General features: G+C 39.0%; 1 protein-coding gene and 1 long non-coding RNA gene across 19 annotated transcripts in view; one reads left to right on the top strand and one right to left on the bottom strand.

The window, feature by feature from the left end:
* LOC113260119 (uncharacterized) overlaps positions 1–22,716 on the top strand; it is a 57,262-nt gene extending 34,546 nt beyond the window's left edge. For 3 of the 18 annotated variants that reach the window (XR_007188222.2, XR_008956400.1, XR_007188214.2), the window contains exons 4-6: positions 19,062–21,316; positions 21,406–21,511; positions 21,836–22,604. This is a non-coding gene — a long non-coding RNA (uncharacterized LOC113260119). Of the gene's footprint in view, positions 1–19,061 lie in introns of all 18 variants that reach the window. The other 15 variants (XR_007188215.2, XR_007188219.2, XR_007188225.2 and 12 more) reach the window with 12 other exon arrangements.
* A 263-nt stretch (positions 22,717–22,979) lies between these two features.
* The window catches only part of COL1A2 (collagen type I alpha 2 chain), a 32,272-nt gene continuing 30,456 nt past the window's right edge, over positions 22,980–24,795 (bottom strand). The window contains exons 50-51 of the mRNA XM_057304516.1: positions 24,147–24,389; positions 22,980–23,449 (exon numbers count right to left, since the gene is read on the bottom strand). Coding sequence (XP_057160499.1) covers positions 23,303–23,449; positions 24,147–24,389 — 390 coding nt within the window. The 3' untranslated portion in view covers positions 22,980–23,302. The remainder of the gene's footprint in view (positions 23,450–24,146; positions 24,390–24,795) is intronic.

Genomic DNA, 24,795 nt, shown 5'->3' with positions numbered 1-24,795 from the left:
TATCTTCTTTCAGGATGGCTGTCTTAATGACTTAGCACAGCAACTGTGACATGCTCCAGATGTAAAGGGCCCTAAAATTTTTTTTTGCCTATAATGACTTCCAATTATGATGACTTCCCACACAATGGATGCCTGGATGCCTCCTAAACTTATGACTGTAATTTTGGCTCATTGCTATGGCTGCCAGTCTTTCTTTCAATAACACCTTACAGATTTACACCCACCAAGAGTTTCCTTTCTTAAGATTTCCCTCCCTCCATTCCTTCCTTCTTTCTGTTATTCTCTGGTTTTATGTGTGAAGAAGAGATATCAGCATGTATTAGTCTGTATCTTAGAACCAGAAACTGTTAATAAAATTTAGTACCTGTATGTTAACTAGTTTATGTAAACAATATTTTCTGTCTTTGGCTTCATAGAGATTGAATCTATATATTTTTGAGTGTAAAGGCTCTTCTGAATCATTCTCGTCTATGGACAGTCATATGGAAAACACTTCCTAGAGACTAACTTCTTTAACACGTTTAGGATTGGTACATTGGTGCTATAACATGGGAGAGCACTAGGATTTTGTAAGCATTGCCTATTTGATTAAACTCATACTTTCTTTTTATCTGTAGTTGAATTAAGCATTTCTAGAAGTTAAATAACCTTTCTTGAAAGTCAGCAAAAGATTTCTGACAGATAACTATTGGAGACCCGGCTATGGTTCTTTATAAGCATGCATCGTGTGCCCCAATCTCTCCTAGCTTTGAAAATTCGATGATTTATTAAAAAGATTTGGCAATTTCTGTTGCCTTTAATTGCATTGCCTGACTTCTGCCAGGTAATCTTTATCTTCTGCTATCACAATGTTTCATTTCAGTGCTATTTCATAATGCAGTCGTTTTGAAAGCATTTTAAATGAAAATTTGGAATCTGAATGTGTCAGTGTGCAACTGTATAATGTGTGACACTGGGGCAAAAACAGATCCCAACTCAGTACAAGTCTCTTCTTTTACTTAGATCAGTTTTGCAATGTGCAGGCAATGCCAGCTACATTGTCACTTCTCAAGGTTTCTTTGGACATAAAGTGTGAAAAAAATATGCTTCAGTCCAGGAAATTTGGTATTTTTGTTAAATATCACTATGAATTAGAAAAGGGAAACAAAAAGGACACAGTAGTCACAAGGTAAGAAGAAGCAACCAGATTTGTCTATCAGATAGGTGTCCTCTGATTGTGTGGGAAAGGAAGGTTCACTCCAAATCGCTTAAGAAAAGGAACATATTGGCTCATGGAACAGAGAATCTCAGGGTTTGATGCAGGACTCAAATGGTATCATCAAGGTGCAGTTTTGCCATTTCTCTGAATTCTGCTGTCTCCTGGGTTTGTTTTATTCCCTGGGTATCTCTAGACCTAACTTCTCCAGCGTTCCAAGTCCAGAGGAAAAGGGACAGAGTGTCTTCTCTGGCGATTTCCTCACAAATCCCTGAGCCATTGTAATGGGACCAACTTGGGTCATGTGATCACCACTCAATCTCCTGGGGGATCTGTTGCTCTGATTGGCCAGGGACCACGATGGTATGCCACCCCAAATACACAGATAAATTGTTAAGAGATGGATAAATAGTTTGCCAAGGAAAACTGTGCAATTTACTCAAAGAAGTAGGAGATGAATATTGGGTAGTCAAGACCAACAACAAAATATCTTAGAGATATGGGTGGATATGGAAGACAGAGAGAATAGGCTAAAAGCTCCCAGTTGCAGAGTCTGAAGGTGGCCGTTAGTTTCTATTTGATAACAGAATTTATCAAATTATGAAGATTTTTAAAGGTCTCTAATTAATTTTCTGTCATCAATCTTACATAACATCCCTCTCCTTATATATAGACTAAAGACTATTTAGGATCAAACTAATAAAAAAGAAAAAAAAGGAAAAAAAGAAAAGAATTATATAGGGATAAAACAGAAAAAAGTAAATGTTTCCTTAATTGATCCAAATGCACTTACGACTCTTATTATTTAACATGAGGACCTGGGAGACTAATTACATTGCTCCCGTTGTCTCTGGTGAGTAGGTAAATAGTAGCAAAAATTCTATTGGCTAGCAAACTAAGGGTAAACCACACAATATTTCTTGTTGTTCTCATAAATCCCAAACACAGTATGCTACTTCTGGTCAGAACTCGATTTTTGTTGTTTACTGACCTACTCAGTAGCATAAATATATGTAAAATATGATCGTAATGTGGTATTCCAGCCTCAGAGCTGATCTACTGCACCTTCCTCTGAGATCTTAATGCAGACGAGCAGAACAGCAAGAAAATTAGCAGCTACTCCCTTTCATAACCAACACTCTTGGCCTTTCCCTGTCACTCTGCCCCTCACACCCACAGCAATGGGACCAGATCAACACATGGAACCAAAATGTTCTCTTCTTGTGTAGTAAGATCCTAGGTATGCTTGAGTGGTATCTGTCTTTCAATGTCCCAAGGCTTTGCGCTAATAGATATAAGGTGTGGTCTCTCGTAAGGGTATTTGCATTATAAAAGAAAATTCTCAAGGACTCTAAAGAAGCCCTAGGAGCAGTAACTGGAATTGTGGAAAGAGATTCTTTGGGGGAGATGCCCCATCCCCACACTTTCAGTGGAGCAGCAAACCTAGACCAGGTGTTTTTCATGGTGTTTCTGCTTATAGATTTAACCTAGCTGCCTCAAAGTGCATCCCCTTCTGGGCCTGTGTGTGTGAATTGACCTAAAGATACTAGAATCCTTCCCTCTTCCAGTTCATGAGAGAGTGAATAAATAAAGACTTGGCAGCCATCTCACAGAGGCTGCTGACACCTGCTCCGGACAAATCCCAGGGCAATGTGCTTTCCATCTTCATTGCATGTTCTCCACGAAGAACTAAACTTTGTTTATCCTCCATCCAGCTAGAGATTATATTTCATAGCCAGCTGGTTCCCTTTGAGGCAGATTTTGGCTCCTTAAATATAGTACTTGTCTAGGTAAATGTTTAAGTTGTTTAACAAAGAACATAAAATCACTTTTCACTTTTCATTAGTCTAATAGGGATTATTCATATGTTTATGGACAAATTTGTTTTGTTTTGCTCCCTCCCCTCAGAACAGTATAAAAAGACCAACTACTTTATTACTGTGGAAGGAATTCTTTCTACTTTATCATTATTCACAACACTGTCCTCCTGAGGCTGAGAAAATATGATCCTAAGAGGTCTGGACTTATGGGCTTTTGATTAATATAAATATTTTCAGTTAATGTTGGTGGGAGGCTTTTTACTTTTTGGTGTATTTCCCTTTGGTGTTACGTAGTATCTTCCATACTCATCTGTCGTGATAGCCTTGTGTGCTTAGAATAAAGAACTGAAGTCCCAAGGAAAAAACCTTAAGAAGTGTATCTGCTTCTAAAGCTCCATAAACATCTCCCAAAGCCCTGCAGTGAATACCCGTAGTGTCTGTTGCAGCACCTTGCACACATGATGCATTCCATCATGCTTGTTATTTGAGTGAAAAAGATGTAAATATATTGTTTTGAATTATCTATGTTACTGTCCCCAGATCAAGAATAGGTCATAGTATTAGCTCTTTTCATAAGTCTTCCGTTGTGGGTTATTTTGATGTTTATGCTGCTCGTTTTCACCGAGCCCTGACCTGCCAACGTGGGCTGCATCCTCATGAATGCAGTGGACTCAGATGTGACAAAGCTTCAGACTGTTTCATTATGTCCAGTTTGCCTGGTTTCACATAAAAAGGGAGGCTAGAAGTGTCAGTCCCTGAAGATCAGAAAGCAGCCACCATGAACTAAGCTAAATGAGACACCTCTGATTTTTCGGGCATGACTGAGAAACTGATGGCGCCACAGCTGTGTAGGGAGAGTGCAGAGCAGAATGGAGTCAAACTGTCTAGGTTCAAGAAGCAGATCTTCCCAATTGTGTACTCTTGGATCAATTATTTAACATCTCTAAGGCTCAGTTTCCTTGCTTGTGAAATGCAGATAATAATAGTATCTAACTCACAGAGTTGATGTGAGGATTAAATGAGATCATGCTACTGAGGGAACACGGGACAGAGCCTGGCACCGAATAAACACTCAGTGAATGTTAGCTGTTAAGTCCTGTCTGCCGTAACTACTCCTTGACTCTGAACTACTAAAGCTCTTGGAATCTGCCATGCTCTTTTTGGCACTTGATCATGCATTAATTCGTCTATCACCATTTATTGAGGTGACTTTAATCCCCGTTGGAGTGCTGAATATGGTTCACATAGTGTTTAAGATAGCAGATTGCCTATTTTAGCGCTGTTCACATTAAACTGACCTCTGATAAATATTTATTCAAAGGCTAAGTCAATACGAAAAAAAGCTGAAGGAATATTGTGTTCTATTAATGCAGAAAAAGGGTCCAGTTTACAGAAGCCCTGTTTTATTCTTCATTGATAGGATATTGGGTTTAATTATGGTAATCTATACCCTGAGAATGACACTGGAACAAGACGCAAGGGCGGGGGGGGGGGGGGGAGTTGCGGCATCTAGCAACCTTACCTTATATGAGAAATGGTTGAAAAGACTGGGTAAGGCAGGGGATAAGAATGTCTCTTTCCTTGGTGTTAGCCGCTAGTGGAGAGGTCTGCAGTTTTAGATTTCTATTTATAGTCAATTTTTAATACGAATCCCTGAGGCTGGGTTGGGGGTCGTTACCAACAAGAGTCACCGCACTTTAGAAGCCCGCACTCTTGCAGCCACTATGGCTTTGCTTCTAGGTCTAGGTCAGCTTTATTGTCCTTTCCCCCAAATAGTGCTGCCTAGAGGCTCTTCACTCTTTACTGAGGGAGCGCCTAACCAGTTTGCCGGAGGGGCCCCAGCATTGCCGAATCCTGAGTCAGACTGTCGCTGTGCCCTGCTCCCCGAGGCTCAGTAGGTTCTAAAGCGCTGGAGTAGAAGCAGGTGGGAAATTGGAACTGACAGACTGTAGCTGGCCAACGGGCCTGGATTCATAGTCAGGAAGAGAGAACTGGGTTGGACAAAGTGGATTCAAAGCTTTGTCTTTTTGAGAGCATGCACTCAGTTTGGAGACACTCTGCGGCTTTGCAGCAGAGCCCTACCCTGAATTTAGACTGCCTGGCATGTTGAAGATTTTCTCTCTCTCTCTCTCTCTCAAGTGATTGTGCTAGTTAGTTTTTTTAAAAATTATTAATGCAAAAAAAATATGGTTTTCTACAAAATAGAAAAATTGCCATATTTATACTATATTTGGCTTGGAGACTAAGTATCTAAATGTGTTGGTCAAAACTATCAGTGGAAGTACCAAGAACTGCTTTCTTCCGTGATCTGATGTTTGGGGTCATTGAATTTTGCACTTAAAAAACCAAGGGCTTTGATTTTCTGCTCAATTGTGTTTCTGAAATTGGAGATAAGTGCAATTTCTGGCAATTACTTACAAGTCCATCTCCATGTGGATTCTCCTGCCCGTAGAAGCCTTCTACCATCCTGACTGCCTTTAACTCTAACGGTGGCTCAACTGCGTGTTTCGATGTTTCACCAATAACTCAAACTTGCCGTTTTCCCATCATAATAGTATTCTCCATTACTTTTTGTTTTGTTCTGTGTTTCAGCAATAGTTGTAATTCGTGTAATTGTAGGATGTTTGTTTGATGTAAACTCTTAGTCCTATCTGCAAATATTTAAAACACTGTGTTCTTTAAAAGCACCTAAGGAATAATATTTTAACACATAGCTTTTATTTTCACCAAGCCCACATTAAGCCAAGGTAATTTTGTTCATGTTGTGTAATGTTCTCACTTGTGATTATTTCCGCAGGTTTCTCGTTTTCTTTTTTAAATCACAACAACTGAAGGGCAACAACAGCTGCTGGAGTTATGTTTGTCAGACATTTTAGGTTAGTTTTCCCCTTTGCATGAAGGGGTTCCATTGACAACACCAGACCGGGTATATGTTGAGATTGCCACCCGCTGGTGAAATAGAGAATTTTCATTTTCACCAGTAAGAAAACATAACTTGTTTTCTGTTTTCGGAGTGTGAGTTCATACATTTTGTTTCTTTAAAGAATATATTTCAAATTCCATTAAAAGAATAAAGAATTTCATTATTATGAAACAATTTAAAGCTTTATGGGAAGAATAAAAAAGCCATTGTTATAAAACCGTTTAGAAATGTTTATTTACATCTCTCGTAGCCTTTACAAAGTGGTGGAAAAAAAAAAAGCTTAGAATTAATTATGCCAAAGTGTTATCAGTGGTTGCTGTTTTATACTAAGATTAAGAGGGATCAACCTAATTTTTGTTGCTTCTTTATACTTTTATTTATAGTGTTTTTTCTGCAGAAAGCTTGTATTGCTCTAACAGAAAATATAAATCTGAAGAGGAAAAATAACTATATGTGTGTATATAAATCGAAATGTAAGTCTTCAATAACAGCACTTTATAGAGTGTTAAAAAAAAAAAAGCGCCACCCTAAATCAATGCCACATTTAACTAAACAGATACAAAAGGAACAAAAGCTCTGAGACTGAACTGCAGCTTTCATCACTCCACTAGCACAAATTTTAAATTCAAATGCATACATAAGAATTTATTATGTGATAAAGATGCCATTTCAACTTCATGTGCAGGGATGCTTGGTTACCTCACATCATTTACCAAATAAATTCCACATGTGAAAATTAAAAACATAAAATAAATTTTAAAATACAAAAATGAATATTTAAGCTAAACAAAAATGCAAAGGAAAAATTATAAAGGAAAATATTGAAAACGTCTGTGTAAGAATATTACCATAAAAACAAAGGAGAAGCTGGGAAAAAATATTTATAGCATATAGAACTAACAAAATATGTATTTTTTTAAAAGGCCTATGAGCATTTGAAAGAAAAGTTAAACTTTGTTACTAATCAAAGGATTGCACGTTTCTTTGAAATGAAAAATTTAGTATAAATTGGCCAAAATTGAAAGGATACCAATATTGTCAACTATAGAGCTACTTTGCTATTTCAAATTATTCCTTAAAAAGGTATTTAATGACATGGAAAAAATGCCCATATCAAATTTAGATTACAAATAGGGTTTAAATAATAATGCAGTTTATCTATATCTCTCCAGAAAAATATTATTCCGAAGTCTTAATAGTGAATTTTTGTATTACTAGAGTTATTGGTGATAATATCCTTCTGTATGCATTTCTGTGTTTTTTAACTTTTAGCAGCAAAAAATTGCAAATATACAATATGCTCATTAAAATTCACTTGAGTACAAAATAATACAGGTAGTTCGATTACTAATTAATAAAATAAAAGCATATGTATATATATATACATATCTATATTTATAATTCATCTATGTAGATTAAAGTTGTTTTAGAGTTTAATAGTGATTATTTGTATGGTTATTACTTTGTTTATATTTCTATGGTTATAGGTGATTATTTCCTTCATCATTCATTTTGTAATTATTTTACTACTGATAAACAAAAAGGTATGTTGTATTTACTGAAAATCATCTTTAGGGAGATAGGTAAAGACATGGAAAATATTCATGAAAACTTAATAGTTAAACGAGGGGAAGTATCTGCAGTATATGCAGTTTGTTCACAGTTTGGTAGAAGTAGAAGCATATATCTATTTTATTCATACATGTATATGAGTAGATTTTTTAAAACTTGGAAGGGCAGTGTTTTACAGGTTTAATGGTGATTATATTACTATGAATATAGTCGATAGTTTTCTTCTTTATTTTTCTGACTTTTTAACTAGAAACAATAAAGTCAATTCATGTATATCAAATATATACATTGAATTTTACACTTTAAATCATGTGCAGTTTATTGTGTTGATACTTCAATAAAGTTGTTAAAATATATAGTTTAAAACTACTGCTCAATAACAAAATAGAAACAATTCTCATCTTTTCTTAAAGAAAAGAAAGACTTAATGTTTAAAAAAATGTAGTGTCACTTTTAACTAGCCCAATGTTTATTTCATCCCATTTGTAGATGTGTGGAGTACTCAAGACATTTAAAAATATTTCTTCACTGGCACTTGGCACAGTAATGAATCAGCAGTTTAAAACAGTTTACACAAATTTGGATCTGCACATTCTTTTCTAGGGTAGGGAAAATGGGGTGGGAATATTTCTACTTATCAAGATCATGTTAATCCCTATCATGTGCAAGGAGCCAAGTACCTCGTGGAAACATTGAGCTATTTTTCTATTGAAAGAAGGTGATTTCTTATGATTAACAAACTTAAACAAGCAAGCAAACATGATTTGACTTTTCAGAAGGAAACCACTTACTCAGATATTAGAGTCTCTCATTTACACATCCTGTGCTTCAGCAGTAATTTTATTGATTATGTGAACTGTTAAATAGTCCATCTGCAATGCAAATGTAACTTTAAAATTAAAAACCTGACATCAATTTATTTTCCTCCAGCAACTTCAGAGCTAAATTAAATAAAACCCTTGATTTGAGGCAGCCTGCCTTTTCTGATAAAGCTTTCAAATATCCGGCATGTTAAAAGTGTGTTGCTAGGTACGTGAAAGATGATACTAGACAAAGAACGACACTGTTTCAATCATTTTTTAATAAAGGAAAATATCCAGCTCTCCTGTGTAGCTGCACACTGCTCGACTGGTGGGCAATACTAATATGTGTCCAGAGATACGATGATGTATCAGCTAGTCTTGCTGAGCTGCACTGAGACCTCTTGTACAGATGCTCCTGAGTGACAGCTGGCTGTGTCGTCCGCTCTGCCTTACTTGCAAGGCTCGCACTCTAAAACCCAAGCAGCTAATTTTAAAATAGTAATGCATGGCACAGGCGTAAAGAATGAATGAAAATACTCATCCCCGAGGCATGTCATGAGTTGATTATAATAAAAATTGCTTAATTATTTATTAGTAGTTGCTTTATAAATCACTCTGGTTTTGCTGAAGGGTATAAACTGTGAGATGGGAGAGCAGAGCTAGATAGAGGTGAAATTGTCAGGGGACACCGTAGTGAAGGGTTTCATATACCACACAGATGCCTTTTGACTTTATCCTATAAGTGATGTGGAAACAGAAATCTTTTAACAGGAAATTGAAAGGTCAGATTTGTGTTTTTTCTGCGTGATGGCAGATGGATTTGAGGGGGACAGGAAGAGAGGCAGGTAGCAGTTAGGGTGAAAGACCGTGAAAGCCTAAAGTTGCAGTTGCGGGTGGGGGGGAGATGGGAGGAAGCACCAAAATATTTGAAAGGGAAAGCATGTAAGAAAAACATTCAGAAGGATCTGGTAGTTGAATGAATATGGGGGCCATAGGTAAAGTCGAGGAAAGAATTGAGTTTTCTTCTTTGTATAACTGGGTGGATAGTTAACACCCTCAACTGATACTGAAATCGCAGGTGCTGATGGCGATTAGAAGGGGGAAACATAAGTGGCTGGTTGACCTACTTTGCTAATGGATACATGCAGTCACTCAGAAATTTTACAAGAGCAAATTGTATAGACAGACATACAATAAACAATGACAGTAAAATTACAGACAAAACCCTCCAACCAAATCACAAAAGGCCAGGAAAGCATAAGAACCTTTTTATGAAGCTGATGTCAGAGACATGAACAAAGATGGAACAATTAGATTGCATTAATTGTATTTGTTATGTTGCAATGGCAATTATTTTACTCCCAGCAATAATGAGCTCTGTTATAATGGGCATTCACCTTGTATCCCACCTATTCATTCATTAGAATGAGTTTTTCCCCCCTTTTACAAAGTAAATACACAATAAGATCAAATAAATTTTGATGATTGCCAACAGATGGTGAGGGGCTCAACCTCAGACCATCTGATCTTTCGCTTTTCAGTTCTTTCCGGCTGTTCTTTCTACTTAATTACCTTCCCCTCACTTCCTAATCCCTTCCATGTAATTCTACACCAAGATTGGGTCTAGCACTCTCTATTAATTTTCCACAGCCTACACTCCTTTCTGATAAGATATTCTTTCTTTGTAGCTGTGTTGCTAATGGATCTAAACAGTCTGGTTTCAGCAGAACCTTTCAATCCTACTTGAACCATGTCTTTGCTCAATTTATTAATTCAGTTTAATGCTGAGAATTTAAAACTGACTCTTACAGTTTAATCTCATTTCACATCTGACACAATGGATCAACCACCAGTAATTTTACACAATCAAAGAACTATTTTAACTGACCTGTCTTTTAAATCCCTCTCATACGAGACATTTATTTTTTCCAGTCACTAAAACAGACTTACCAGAGTGAAATATGTGTTTCGGTGCGAAATTTCCTTTATTACGTGAATGCGTCTATGCATTTTTTATGAATGGAGCAGAGAGTGTATTGCTGTAATCGGTATTTTAATGAAATTTTAGGCAAGTGCATAAAGGGTTGGAATTCAGGGAAGCTCAGAAGGCACCTCCTAACGTAATTTGCTATAGACTCTGTATATTTACATAATCCATATCTAGATAGAACCTTTTTTCTTTTGTCAAGTATGTTTTAATGTCCAGTTCAATATAAGGAGGCTGTTTCTGTGTCCTGTTCAATAGTCCCTAATAACACTGCTTTACTGAGGTAGACTAATAGACTTCTGTTGATTGAGACTTCTGCACTATACGTATGTTCTCGTGTTTCTGTCGTGTTTAGTAGCAGTTTGTGTCACCAAGTGCTTGTTCTTCTGATACAGAGATTGCACATCAAATACTATATAGTGCTAAGCATTTGTAATAAAATACGGCTTGGTTTTAAAGATATCATCTGTGTTTTGTGAGTGCCAGTTGAAAACAGTCACTATTCTTTTCTGAAAATGAAAGCAATAAATGTTCATTTAAAAAAAATTTTTTTTAAATACAGAAAAAAAAGAGGAGAAAACCCCAACAATACTCATCATCTCATTAGAGATGATGGCTATTAAATTTTTGCATATACTCTTTCTGGATCTTGTATGCATATCTGTATAAAATGAAAATTTTAAAATAGACTTGGACTTGTAGACAATGGTTTATACAGATAATCACTACACACCTTAAACTTATGTGAATTTTACTCTGTGTGCATGTGAGAGGACAATTTAAATAGATTTAAAAAATATTCCCCTTCATTTTGTTCACGAGTATATGTCCCAGAATGAGCATGAGGCGGGTGATAGGAATTTACTGTTTCCTCAGTCTCTGTGTCTCAGTTCCTGCGTGTCTTTTATGGTATGTGCATCTTGCTACAGTGGTCATGACACCAGTGGTAAAAATACATATTTTTCCTACAACGTGGTCTGAACTCGGGCCGGCTGCTTGGATGCTCAGTCACAGACACAGTTGCCTATTCTGATGCTAAAAAGAAAAACTATGATGCAGTTATGGTACTTGCTATCCAACCTGGAGATTTTCAAAGGTAATGTTAACTATATGAGATTTTTTCATCATGGTTTAAAAACCTGTCTCCTGCATGAGAGGCAACTGCACTGTAATCTACTTGTTTATTTCAGTATGTAGTTATTAATCCCCCTATATCACTAAGTATTCTTTGAGAACATTCTTAATAACCGTATTGCAGTCCATCATATGGATGTGCCGCATCTACTCTAACCAATCCGCTATTAGACATTTGGTGAATTTCCAATCTTTTGCTGTAAATGAGGCTACGACAACTGTTGCGCCTGAGATGTGGCCGGAGCGCCGGTCGGTCGTGATTTTTGCCAGGTCCTTCCTGCTCTTGTGGCGTCTTTCCTTCAGGCACTTCTACCCGTTCATGCTGATAAGGTATGGGAGGAGGTGGGAGAGTGTGAGTTCACAGTAGCCAACTGGGGATTGACTTCAGTGGAAGAGGAGGCAGTAAGACAGACATTTTTGAGTACAACCTTTTGGTGTTTTGTGGAGACGCCTTGCCATGACCCCTCCTGCTCAGAGGGCCGGGTTGGCGCGTAGGCATGCCAGCCAGTTCGAAGGGTGGAGTTGCTGTGGCTTTTTTGAGAGCTCCGGGGTACTGGTTCCTTCTGTCGGCTTCATGCTGCAAATAGCCATGGCGTGTCTCAAAGTTAGAAGACTTCTGTGATTCCTGGGCTTGTCTTTCATACCAGCAGAGCTCTCCGTCTCCAAGCGGAGGCTGCTGTGGGCAGCTGCGCGAGGACAGCCCTGTGCTCTGACTTGGGCAGGGGAAAGAAAATGAGAGTCTCGCAGCTTTGCGAGAAACTCTTTGTACAAACTCTGCTTGCTCAAAGTCTTTAGAAGAATTAAGGATTCATTTCCTAGGATACATTCCAGGGTGTGGAGTAATAACTGCTCAAATATAAAAATATTTTTAAGGCTTTTGATATGTGCTGATAAATCGCTCCCCAGAAATTTTGTACTGATTTATACTCATGCCAGCTGTACATGAGACTGATATTTTGGCTAAAACACTGTTATTTTTAAAAGAAGGATAGCCATAGACCAGTTAAGATTGTGCTTTTTGTTTCTTTATTAGACAAGTTGAACTTATTTTTTTTTGGTATATTTGATGACATTTTGTCTTTTTTTTTTTTTTTTTTTTTTTCAGAATTCATGTTCTTTGTCCCCACCACCCAGGTTTTTTTGGTGCAAGTATGTGTTTTCTTAATTAATGTCTAAGAACTTATGTGTTTTATGTTCTTATCTAAAGACAAAGTACTCAAACCACGTGAAATAAGATACATATTTTCCAGGAAGAAGAAGTGACGGGAAGAGAGTGAGAGGATAGATAGGCTGCATACCTCCAAATAGAGACGTTGCTTATGGCCTTTCATGCCCTCACGCCCTTGAAAAATTGCCGCACCCATGGCTTCTGATGCCTGGGGGTCCAGGTGCTACAGCACATGACTAATGTTCACAGTCGATGGGATGTCCACTCAGAGATCATCAGTTAGCAGGCTGCCACGGGATTTATGAACTGCATCGAAATCTCTTCCTAAGGAATTAGAATAGCAAAGGGGGGAAAAAGGCTGCCAATTAATAGTAGATCCAAAAAGACAAGCGTGCGGAATATGAATGAACCAGATTAGTGGTAGAGCTGCAGAGTCACCAGTTCCTGCTCCTGAGATCTCTAAAGCCACCTTAAATAGAGAGGCACATTCCAGCTCCGGTTTCAGCAAAGCTGTTTACCTTTCCCACTCTAAGTATGTCCCTGCTGCGTGAGCTTCCTTGAGTCATCTCTGTTATTCACAACTAAGTGAACTGGAAGAAACAGAATGATTCCGAGGGAAAGTACTTATGCTATAGATTTAAAACTATCTCCGTTAAAATTGCATACCTATCCCAGCAGAGTCATTTTTATAGTTAATTCTTTGATTTAACAATTTGTTCAACATAAAAACAGCAAGCATACAGTCTATATTCGGTATTGGGCTAGGTGATAAAAGAGATATGGAGACAAATCAGACAATCTCTGTGATCTAGAAGCATATAGCTCAATCACACTTTTCTACATAGCCTGGTCTTTCGTTACTGCAGAGTCAGATCAATGGTGACCGGCTAGTTGCTAGGCAACTTGAAAGACAGGAGTACAGATGCGGTGCCTCTCCATTCTGATACATATTTTTCTTCGAAATATTTGTCGAGAAGTGTGGAGGGTCTGAAATTTTCTCTGCTTTAAAGCTGAGATGTTAGCCAGCCCCAGTTTAACGGATGTTGGCAGAAGACATGTGACTTCGAGGTCAGAGACAAAGGACTTATTACTCACAGCAGGGCAAGCAGCAAAGGCTGATGTCACCCCCAAGGCCTGTGGGCGGTGCAGCGTAGCCCAGCAGGACGTGGCCCAGCGGAGGAACGCAGAGCGTGGGGAACCCAAAAGTTTTACAGTGGGCCGCCAGCAAACCTGCCAGACATTTGCCCTGTAGGGACACATTCTCTTTATTATATTGGACAGTAACTTGTTCTCCACTGTGGGAGGAGACACCATCTCCCTCTTTCCAGGCTGTTCACTATCATTATACAAACATCCCTGAAAAGAGAGTCCAGAACATATGTTATCAGTACCTTTGCCTGCAAGACATTTTGCAGAATTGTCTCCCTACAATGTTTTTCTCTGGCTGTTTTTTTTTTAGGCCATTCCAATTTTTGGTTCTTGTTCCTGTTTACTCTAAGATCGCCCCACACTCCTATGTTTTTGCTATTCACTCTATATCCTGTTTACCAGGTGTATGAGTTAAAACTTTGTTTTATGTAATAGAAATCAGCTTTTCTCTAACTTAAGCAAAATAGATAGTGGAAGGATACTGGATTATTTCATAATTCAAAGCACAACCCCAAAGCTATTGTTCTAGGACCTCATCAGCAGAAGTTTATGGCCACCCCTAGAGTGCTGTCATTAGCATGCCTCAACTTCAGTGGCTCCCAGTCTCTGTCACTCTCCACTCCAAGTTTTAAACTCCCAGGAAAAAGGAGTCACATGGCCCAGTTGGCCGAGGCTCTGCCTCTATTTTTTTCAGTTATAGCAGGGGAAAGGGCCATATAAGCAATAGGCCTAGTAAATCTTGGCTGTTCCCAAATTAGAGATCATTTCTTGGGAGCTTTGGAAGCCTTCCCAATTGCTTTCTATTCTGTCGGGTTTGTTTTGATCGATGTTCCATTGCTCATAAGAGAAATATGGTTATTGTATGCAATTTCTTTTTTAAAAATCAATTAAATACAGTTTTGTTTTGCCTGTTATTTTCTTGGCTATCTCCTGCCATTTCTCAAAAAAAATTTTTTTTGAGTCATTTTGTGACCTGATCTCTAAACCAATTTAGTGACTCAAGAGTTTTGGATAAATATGGGTATCTTCTAGTGGTTGGAGATCTTGCTATTAACTGGCAGGCTACCAGCAGAGCAAGGCTTAGCTCAAATTTTGTTAATATTAAATATTTATTAGCTAGTCATTTATCTTCAAGACCATTATTTCAACAATAAAAATTTATTTTTCACATCTTTTATGCTAATTAATATATCCCCTGACGTAGATTTCAATAATGCCCATTTGAAATACCACAGTAGCCATCTCTAAAGCTTGGATTTTCCTAATTAGGGTATCTCCGAGGTTCCCTAATCAACCCTCGAGTGTGGACTAATGTTACCTTATTGCCCACGTGCACACATATACATGAGACCTCCTGTGGAAGTATTTTTAAAGTAAATTACCAGACAGACAATATAATAGGTCAGAATTTAGGCATTTAGTCATGCACTCATGCTAATTTCCATACTCCTTAGTAATTAACATTCCTCCTGACTGGATTAATTGGGTTTGCAATAAGTAATCACATTTATAATACTGCAACTGTTCCCAAATTAATTGCTCACGAGTTCAATGAGCCATTACATGTTCTCATTTAAAGCAGCTTAGAGAGCCCATGATTTTAGAGCTGTGGTCCTAAGCATTTTGGGGAGAGGGGCACAGAATCATCCAAGAATATGTCAGTAATATGGTGACAGCAATTAACCAGTGGTTCCCAGACTTTGGGAGTACATGGGACTCACCTCAATGGTAGTCATTGAAAATCAAGATACCTTGACTCCACCCCAGCAGGTCTGGTGAGGTAGATACTGTATGGGATCTGGAAAAACTTTAAATACTGCGCACCGTCTTCCTAGGAAAAGGCATATTTGCACCTACTTCTAACCTTACCAGTGATCTTAAGGGAGTGTTTCCAAACCCTGTGGCACTAGTCAGGTACAGTTTTCCTTAGCACTGGCTGCATATTACAATCACCAAGGGAGTTTTAAAACAGTATTTCAGACCAATTAAATCATAATATGAGTGGTATAGGGTGACTAAACTGTCTGCATGGTTTTTTTTCCCAACCCAGAATGGAGACTAGAGATTTTTCCCAATGTATCAATCTATTTTACTGAATTAGATTCACTTGACAGATACCTAGCAAAAGTGATAATAAAAAGAAGCCCACTTACCCTATAAATCTTACAAAATACACAGTTTAATTTGTGTATTGGTAAGACGGCACGTCATTTTTGGCATTGATTTGTCTTTCCTTCTTCAAAGGTTCAAAGGATTTAGTGGACTTTGTGCTCTTTTGATAGATAGCCCTCCCAAGCTTGGGAGAAGAAAAGCAAGGCTCTTTTTATAATTTACGGTGACAAAGTGAGTGTTTATTGTGATATTTTAGTGGAAGAAAATCCAAGAAAACATGTGGAGCTTCACATTGGCTCTAAGTTTACTATATTTTAGTATTTAACAAGAAGTAAATATTCATTATAAATAAACCCAGAGAAATGGTTAAATGGGCAGTTTTCTGGATGTTATCTGAGGAAAGTCTTTTTTTATTCTTTTGATTAGGAAGGTATCTTATCATGAACAAAGTAGTCAATGGAAACTTTAGTGACATCGATAAGGTTTAAAAAATTTTTTTTAGACTTTTGTATTATAAGGAAGAGGAGACCTCTAATCAGTGATAGAAAAACCATGTTGGAAATGACTATAATCCAGCTTCTTTGAAGTGGACCCACTTATAATAATACTCGTAGAGACATTCAAAGCACTGGCAATAATAGGTGATTTAATGATGTTTAAAGCCCTTGAGTAAATTCATATAGGCCAAGACATTTCCGCGAGGACATGAATTTAATAATAATGATCATTTCTTGTGCTGGTAACTCTCGAGTTAGAATTTCTGCTGCCAGAGACAAAGTTTTAGAAAATTTTTTATTTCACTGATTGTGAAAATTAAGTGTCAGGAGTTTGGCTAATTCAACACGTATGTGTGAGTTCTAGTCCATTTGTGTACACGAACTGGCTTCCAAGTAATGAGGGGCTGTTGTCTCAGCTTAGAAAGCTTTGTCTCCCGAATCGGATGAACCACATGGCCTTCGGCAGAGCCCAGTTGGATACCAAAAAAAATTTTTTTTCAGGAATTTTACCTTTTTGTTTTTACTGTTGAGGTGGGATTGATTTTTTTCTTTGTAAAAAATTGAGAAGATTTTCAAGCTTCTCATAAAATCTCGGTACTTTTTTATTGGATTGTGGAGAAGGACTCACCAGAATTGTGAGGGTTTGGAAGTTGCTGGAATCCATTTACAGTAGGAGACATTGAAGTGTCACTGAGTTGTAGATGTGCTAGCGGTTTAGGCCACTGTCCTCAGAGAAGCCAGCGCTCCCGGAAAGGTGAGGCCGGGGCTCTGGGCTTTGGGGAAGACCCAGCCTGGCGGGGCCCACGCTGGCGGTGGTGCTGCATGCGCCCTCCCATCAGGCCTCCTAGCTGCTGTGCCTTCCGGTTTCTGATCCCAGCCTTCCGGTGGGCCGTTCCTCATCATCCCCAGCTTCCAGATGAGGACGTGGTGGAGACAGGCTTCATGTGCACACAGCTCTGCCTCCTAAGCCCCTGTTCTTTCTGTCACATCCTCTTGTGTCTGTTCTGTATAATCCCTCGGACCCCTTGCTTTGCTCCTGAAGTTACTCACTGCGTTGCGGGGCAGCATTTGTAGCGTGGGACGGCTCTGCTCACCCAAAGGGCCATTCTCCCGTTCTCCTTTTGCGCTGGCGCTTGCCTCCTTGTGACTTCCATTTTACCGGCTCCATGGGAGAGAGATTAAGGATAAATTTAAAAGGGTAAGAAAAAAAAGGGAGCATTGAGGACGTGAAGGTAGGCTGCTACGTAAGCTGGGGAAAAGGCTGTGTGTCTGGGGCAGACAGGAAATAAGCACAGCTATTTTCTCCTCTGAAATCTGAGTTTTCATTCTCTGATGGGGTGCATGCGGCCGTGTTCAAGGACGGGGGTGTTCTATTATCCAGTCAGCAGGGGGAGCAGTGAACTCGAAGTGACATCCCGTAGGGAGAGAAAGGCCATCTACTCAGCACGGTGGTTTATGAGTAGGTGTTCTTATTCTGCCTGGCCTTAATAGATTCCATTAAAAAAATTGTTTCTGCTTTTTTCCCCCCATGCTGTTGACGGTTAATTAAGTCATTGGGCACCAAGAGCAGTGCTACACTAGAAAAAATTCACTTTAGTGGCATTTTGTGTTTGTGAATTTCTTTAAATATGTAATGAATTGCAATTTTAAGGATACCTTTCTAGAATCCATGAGGATTGTTAATTCTGGCCAAAATTATTCTTATAGCTTGGGCTCAGAATAATAGCTCTGTTTGGAAAGAGCCAGATGAGGAAAAGACATGTGGTCCTGGGATGATTTGAAGGTCCCTGAAGAGTATGTTCCAATTATTGTCCTTACAGTCTCTTATAGTACCAGGAATTGCAATCGCTTTTAGGTTAAACTTGCTTAAAAAAAAAAAAAAAGTAACATTTGCATATTTTACCTAAAAAGAGTAACTCATTAATCAGTCTCCATTACTGAATTTGTTCAATATTATTTGTTTGTGGACAAGTGCACTTTGATATTGGAAGGTCCAACTCTGGGTCATAAAGCCTTGTTAAACATAGGAGAGAGGGCCCACGGCAGGGAAATGGAAGAGTGAAAGACAAACCTCGATTTTAATGTGGGTCCGTGCTGGTTGGTTCTCTCAGGCCTTAGGACAGGAGAAGCAGCATGTTCTGGGTGTGAGACCCAAGATGAGACATGAAAGTCATAGTTCAGGAAAGCCCAGGGTTTATTAAACAAGTAATACTGCCTTGTGCAGTGGTTCATAACATGATTTTTGGTCATGAACCCTTTTGAAGTATCTGAAGAAAGTTGTGGACCCTCCGCCAAAAAAAAGCATGTACACACAAACTTTAGCACCTATTTCAGGACGTCAGTAGAGTTCTGCCCTCCCCCGCAGCCCACTGTGAATCTGGTTTGGAGCACTGGTCTCTCCAGTAGAGGCTGGGAATGTGTGTGCACGCCAGGGGGGGGGGGTGTAAAACGATCCACTGGAGTATGGAATTTTCTATTTGTATTTATTTTCTCTCTTTTAAAGGCTTTTTTTTCCATGTATGTTTTACATTGCACATCATACATTAGTACCATAGTACATAGTAGGCACTTGACAGTTATATATATGAAGAGATTAAGAAAATTAATTGTAAGGGCTCACATTTTTACTGATGGGGAGGCATGACTCAAACTTGATCGATTACCAGTTTAGAGAGTGGTGCCAATTGAATTTAAATTCTAGGCTCTGCTCGCCCTACATTGGAGGGCCAGGGATAGGAGATTAACCCAAGAGGTGACGACCAGTGACTGGAAATTTTGGACCTAAAGATGGCACGCAACGTTTGCCCACACTTCACGAAGCGCATTCGCGTCTGCCCCACTCGGTCCTCCCGGCGTTCTGTGGGCTGGGTCGAGCAGGTATGCCAATGGAAATGTCCGAGCAGGTATGTTAACCAAATTCTTAGAGAACTTAAGAGACTTTCCCAAGTGCCCTTGGCCTGTCGGTGGTGGAGCTGGTGCACAGAACCTCGGCTGCTGACCACAAATTATGTGCTTATTTCGCCCAACAGCAAGGATACGTCAATCATTATGGGCTGTCGATGGCCCCATTGCTGCAGTTACTGGTGCTCCCTGCGGACACTGAGATGTTGAATCCCTGGCTGATCCAGGCACAGGGATAGAAAGCATATTTTAGCTACTTGATCAGAGGGCCAGGAAGCCGGGCTAACAATTCAGCATTAGCTCTCTCCTGTTGGTACTGTAATACCAACATATTTCAAAACAGATAGAGGGCTCTGGAAGGGTTTAGATACATCTATGTACAAAAAAGATTTACAATGGGTTATTAAATGGGAGTTTTGAGGCTGGTTCTCAGGAAGTGCCAACCACTCTTTCTCCCAAATTTCCCTTGGTGCCGCTGTCAAAGGCAAAGTACTCATCTAGATGGATTGTTGTTCTGACCCAAAACGACATTTCCAACTTTTCTTATATATAATCCAATTTCTGAACTTCTTTTTCAGTGATATTAAGTGGAATAGCAGAAAACAGTATTTTGGCATTAAAGATAATAAATGTGTTCTGCATTGGTCAGGTGTCCTTGCTCCTTGCCAGTGCATTAGCTGTATTGATTTTAGAATTTTAAATGACCCTTTTTACCAGACTTGATTAATGCCTCATCCCCCTGTCTTGGCTACCTGCTCCTTCCTTCTCTCATATGCAATCTTCTTCCCTCTCAGAGTGGCACAAGTTGGAGGTGGCTGACCTTCATAGGACCAAGGGTCAGGAAATGTTGTGAGGAGGGTCCCTCGGGCCTGGTGATTAGCTTCTAAAGAAAGGGCCAGTCGTGCAAGGGTCAAGTCTTCAGTACTCGGCCCAGGCCCTGGGAACACTCACAGGTGGACCTCCTGGCTTGGTAAGTACCAGACTGTTCTAATATGTGGCTTCCAGAGAAGAAGCCTCTGGCCAGATAGAGGCTTTGAAAGTGAAATGAGATCTCTGGCACAAGCTGGCCAGCGAAACCCAAATGTCACTGTTGCTGCATGAAGCTAAGGTTAATTTTCAGCGATTCCCTCTCATTAATTAATCGTGTCCTCCACTATCCTCAGAGGACACTTTGTTTAATGTTGTGTTCACACATTATTTTATTCTCTCTCTGCAGCCGAACTGTGGAACCCCCGAGGATGCTGCTCCTGGTACGTATGGCTTTGTGCACCCCTCCCTGGGGCCCCCCAGTGTGGCTGGGTCACAGTGAGTGATGACTCTGAGGCTAGGCTCTTCCTTCTCTTTCAGAAGAGAAGCGGGTAGGAGGTTGACCACTCTTGCCCTGGAGATGGCCACTCCTCAGCCAGGATTGTTTTCACTTGTTCATTGCTTATTTCTTTTCATAATATTTAAGGGTAAATTTGTTGTAAATGATAAGGGTGATATAACTTACATTACAGCAAATTTGGAAAATTTAGGCATAAAAGTCATTCCTATGATTACTCTGAGCATTTGATATGCATGTTTGATATATTTCTAATGACAGTGTACTTGAATGTGATATTTTAAAGATTATAACATTCCATTCTAAGCATTTGTTGTTGTTTAATCATCCTCATAAATGTTACTGGGATATCAAAATGTATTTCATTCTTTTCCTATTGCTGTCTATTAGATATACCATTATTCATTCCTCATTAGTATTGATTGGATATACCATCATTTATTTCCTCATTGTTATTTATCAGCTATACCATTGTTTATGGAACTGTTTTCCTGTAATCCCCTGTAACTCATGATTAGATGAATGCCTGTTGGCTTCAGAAATCTGCCTGTTTGGACTCAGTGTGACAGAGAGCACTATGAACATCTAGCACGGTGTTCGGCTCTCGGCTGGTGCTCAGGAAAGGATTTCTTCCTTCTCCACTTTTGCCTTCTTTAAGTCAACTTTCCTCGACTGTGAACCTGAGGGCATAACATATTGAAGGAACCCAGACGCTTCTAACTGGTTATCATGTAAGTTTGCCCTGGCATTTCAGTTAATTTGTCGGGAGCACTGGTATTCTGATTACAGGGGTTTTGTTCTCTTTGTGTCATTTGGTCAGGTGTATGGCTTCACTCTTGCCAGATACAGAATGTTAGGACCCCAAAGGGCTGTGGCAGTCTCCGTACCTGTGGTTTCCCAGCGGATGCACAACAGAACGTTGCAAGGTGCGTAAGAATACTGACTCCTTACTAAATCTTAATTTGGTGGTTGAGGACTGGGAATCTGCATTTTAAAAAGCATCCCTGTGTCCTGATTCAGTTGGTGGATGGACCGTAATTTGAAGTTGCCGTTTGGTTAAGTAGACTTTGGTAACTGTTTAGAGCTGATGTTAGATTTTCATCATGTTCAGTCTTTTGCTTTTAAAACTAATTGAATCTTGAGATGACTTATTTCAGGAGGCAAATATTACAATCAAAATTATGTTCTGCAACAGGAAATAAGCTCCAAATGAATCTTAACATTTTACTTGACACATTACTATGTTTAAGTGTATTACAGATGTCATTGAAAGGTGCAGGGGAGGAAAATGAACTTGATTTGGCAGGTAGGTGTTCATGGTACTATTATCCACAACTGTCTGTGCTGATTGACAGCACACACATTACCTCCTAACACGCGTTGTACTCGGTTGCATCAGATTTAAGTGTATGGCATTTTTACTGAGTATTTGAAACTGTTTTAGTTAATAGTATCAATTGTACATAGACCAACTTCAGCCACTGTTTTGAAGTGCTTAATAGATAATAAACCAGAAGGTTCTGTGGCTCTCCGCTTAGCATAAACTTAGGTCTACAATACCATTTGCTAAGTGTTATGTATTTTGAGTAGGGCAAATGTTTTATAGTTCAGAGAAGGACTCTCCCCCCATAACATAGATAGGGAAATTAAACGCAGGAAGGTGAAGTGCTCAAGGTCACTCAGCCACAAGGAGCAGTCAGAATTGGAGGTCAGATCTCCTGGGTCCTTGTTCTCTGCTCTTTCTACTATACCAAATTGCCTTTTTTGCATAGCTTCTATCTAATGAGAAACAGTCTAATGGCTGGTAGAGATGCTATAATCCATATTTATATTGCAAAGAGCATCGAAGCAAGGAATTCTACTCAATATTTTCTTTTGGAAAACCAAACATGCTTTATTTCATTTTTTTCACAATTTATTTAAACATCTCACATATACAAAATAGGTACAATTTAATTTTTCTGCTTGTCCAAGAAACAAGGCTTCTTTTTGGTACCCCGGGAGAGGATGAAAATGAGACTGGCAAAGAACAAATGCTGAATTTAAAGAAGAGGACAAGGTTGGGCAAGTGATCTGCATACTTTTATTTGGGAATCGGATGTAAAATACTGATGCTAAATCAAAAGAAAAAGAATACACAATACAACTCATCACAAAGGCTTATTTCTTCTCAAATTCTTCTAGCACCATCGACGGTCTTCAAGTATCTGAAATACTATTAGCACCTTGGCATTCTGAACAAAACAGAACAAGAACCTCAGCTCATCTCCGTCTGGGTCAGCACCTAATGACGTGGATCACACTCGCAGGAAGGTGTTTTGAGGTAGTTTTAAACCTTTGGAAGTTTGGGTTTTAAACTTCCCTCTGTGGAAGATACTCAAAAGCCACAAGTGGTGCAAATGTTCATGGTTTTTATTTTTCAATTTTTATTTTGGTTTTCTTACAAAGGTTGACATTTTCCACAACAGGTGTAAGAGTGTTGAAAAAAAAATTCCAAATCTTTTTTTTGGGGGGGGGCAGGGAGGGAATGAATGAAATCGTATTGCACTATGCTCTGATCAACCCTTCTCCTTCTCTTTTGCCCACGATTTAAGCAAGTAGATGTGCAGAGGGAATGGAAGGACTCAGCTCTCAGTTAAAAAAGGAGAAAAAGAAATGGCAAATAGAGAAAGTTTTTTCAGATTTCTTTTCTTTTTTTTAATTTAGGTTGAGTTCATTTATTTGAAACAGACTGGGCCAACGTCCACCCTGAACTCTTGGTCAGCACCGCCGATGTCCAAAGGCGCAATATCAAGGATAGGCAGGCGGGATGGCTTATTTGTTTTGTATTCAATGATTGTCTTTCCCCATTCATTTGTCTTTTTCTGTTTAAAAAAGGGAAAAAAAAAAAATATATATATATAAAAAGCAGCACCATTTCTAAGTCTAGCATCATCATCATCAGAACCTTAGCTATTTAAGAACCGCTTTGGGGCCTGTTCATTCTGAAGTGCGGCCCAGAGCGACATGTTCATTTTTGAAACAGAAGCATCAGTGGTGTTTTTAGGGAGAGAGGTTTCCTACCAGTCTAATAATTTTTTAAAAGAAAATTTCAATACATATTCCAAGTGGTTTATTGCTACAGTATCATTTTCGGGATGCGTGTGTACCGGTAAGGGAGCTGGGTGGGTATGCTGTGAGTGAATTTTAATTTCTCTTCAATATGTAGCATATTATAGAGAAAAATTACATGCAGACCATACTAATAAGTCGAATAACGTACATATAGCTATAAATTATACCTCGGGACCTTTTAACCTCAAGTAATTTTAAGTTATGGGCAGACATCATCATTTAACAAACACATGTTTAAAGAAAAAAAGCTAATGTATATATTTCAGCATTTCAGAGAATTTCTCCGAAGGCAAGATCTGATAAGAATCCTCCGGATTTGCCATCTGAATTTAAATAAATACATTTATGAAAATAGACTGAATAAGGTAGGTCTCTCCTTCACCTGTTCATTCAGTGGTCTAAGCTAGAACTCCAACCCTCCCTTCCCCGTATGTCACGATTACTTACAGAGCAGCCGTCCACAAGAACGCTGTAGGTGAACCTGCTGTTGCCCTCGGCAACCAGTTCAACATCATTGGAGCCTTGCAGAATGACAGCCTTGTTCAGGTTGCCAGTCTCCTCGTCCATGTAGGCAATGCTGTTCTTGCAGTGGTAGGTGATGTTCTGAGAGGCATGGTTGGCCAGCAGGCGCATGAAGGCGAGTTGAGTGGCCATTTCCTTGGTGGTTACTCCTTCAACATTATATTCAAACTACAGAGAATAAGATAGAAATGCTAGTTAAGTGGAGAGGAACTCAAATAGTAAGAGTCAAAAAAGGGAAAAAAATAAGGCTGGTCTAGGGAGGAATGATGGACTCAGATCTGAACCTTAGGAAGAAGGTACTTTTATAGGAAACTCAATTCACTTGCCTGCGCAATACGAGAGACCTAGAAGCCATATAGGAACTACCAGGCTGAGGCAAGATCATCTCAAAAAGGTACTTGTTTTAGATAAGCCTTTATATGTATGTTTCTTCTTTAGAATAAGAGTGCAGAGACAGAGAGTCAGACCTCTTTCATTTTTCTGTGATTCCCACCAGTAGGCATTCAATAAACTTGGTGAAGAGATTTGATTAAAAATTCAGAAAAGCACATGTCCTGAGAATACATATGCACGG

Source organism: Ursus arctos, unplaced genomic scaffold (assembly GCF_023065955.2).
Source record: "Ursus arctos isolate Adak ecotype North America unplaced genomic scaffold, UrsArc2.0 scaffold_3, whole genome shotgun sequence".
Taxonomy (NCBI): domain Eukaryota; kingdom Metazoa; phylum Chordata; class Mammalia; order Carnivora; family Ursidae; genus Ursus; species Ursus arctos.
Note: the sequence above shows the minus strand (reverse complement) of the source record. Positions and strands in the feature narration are given on the sequence as shown.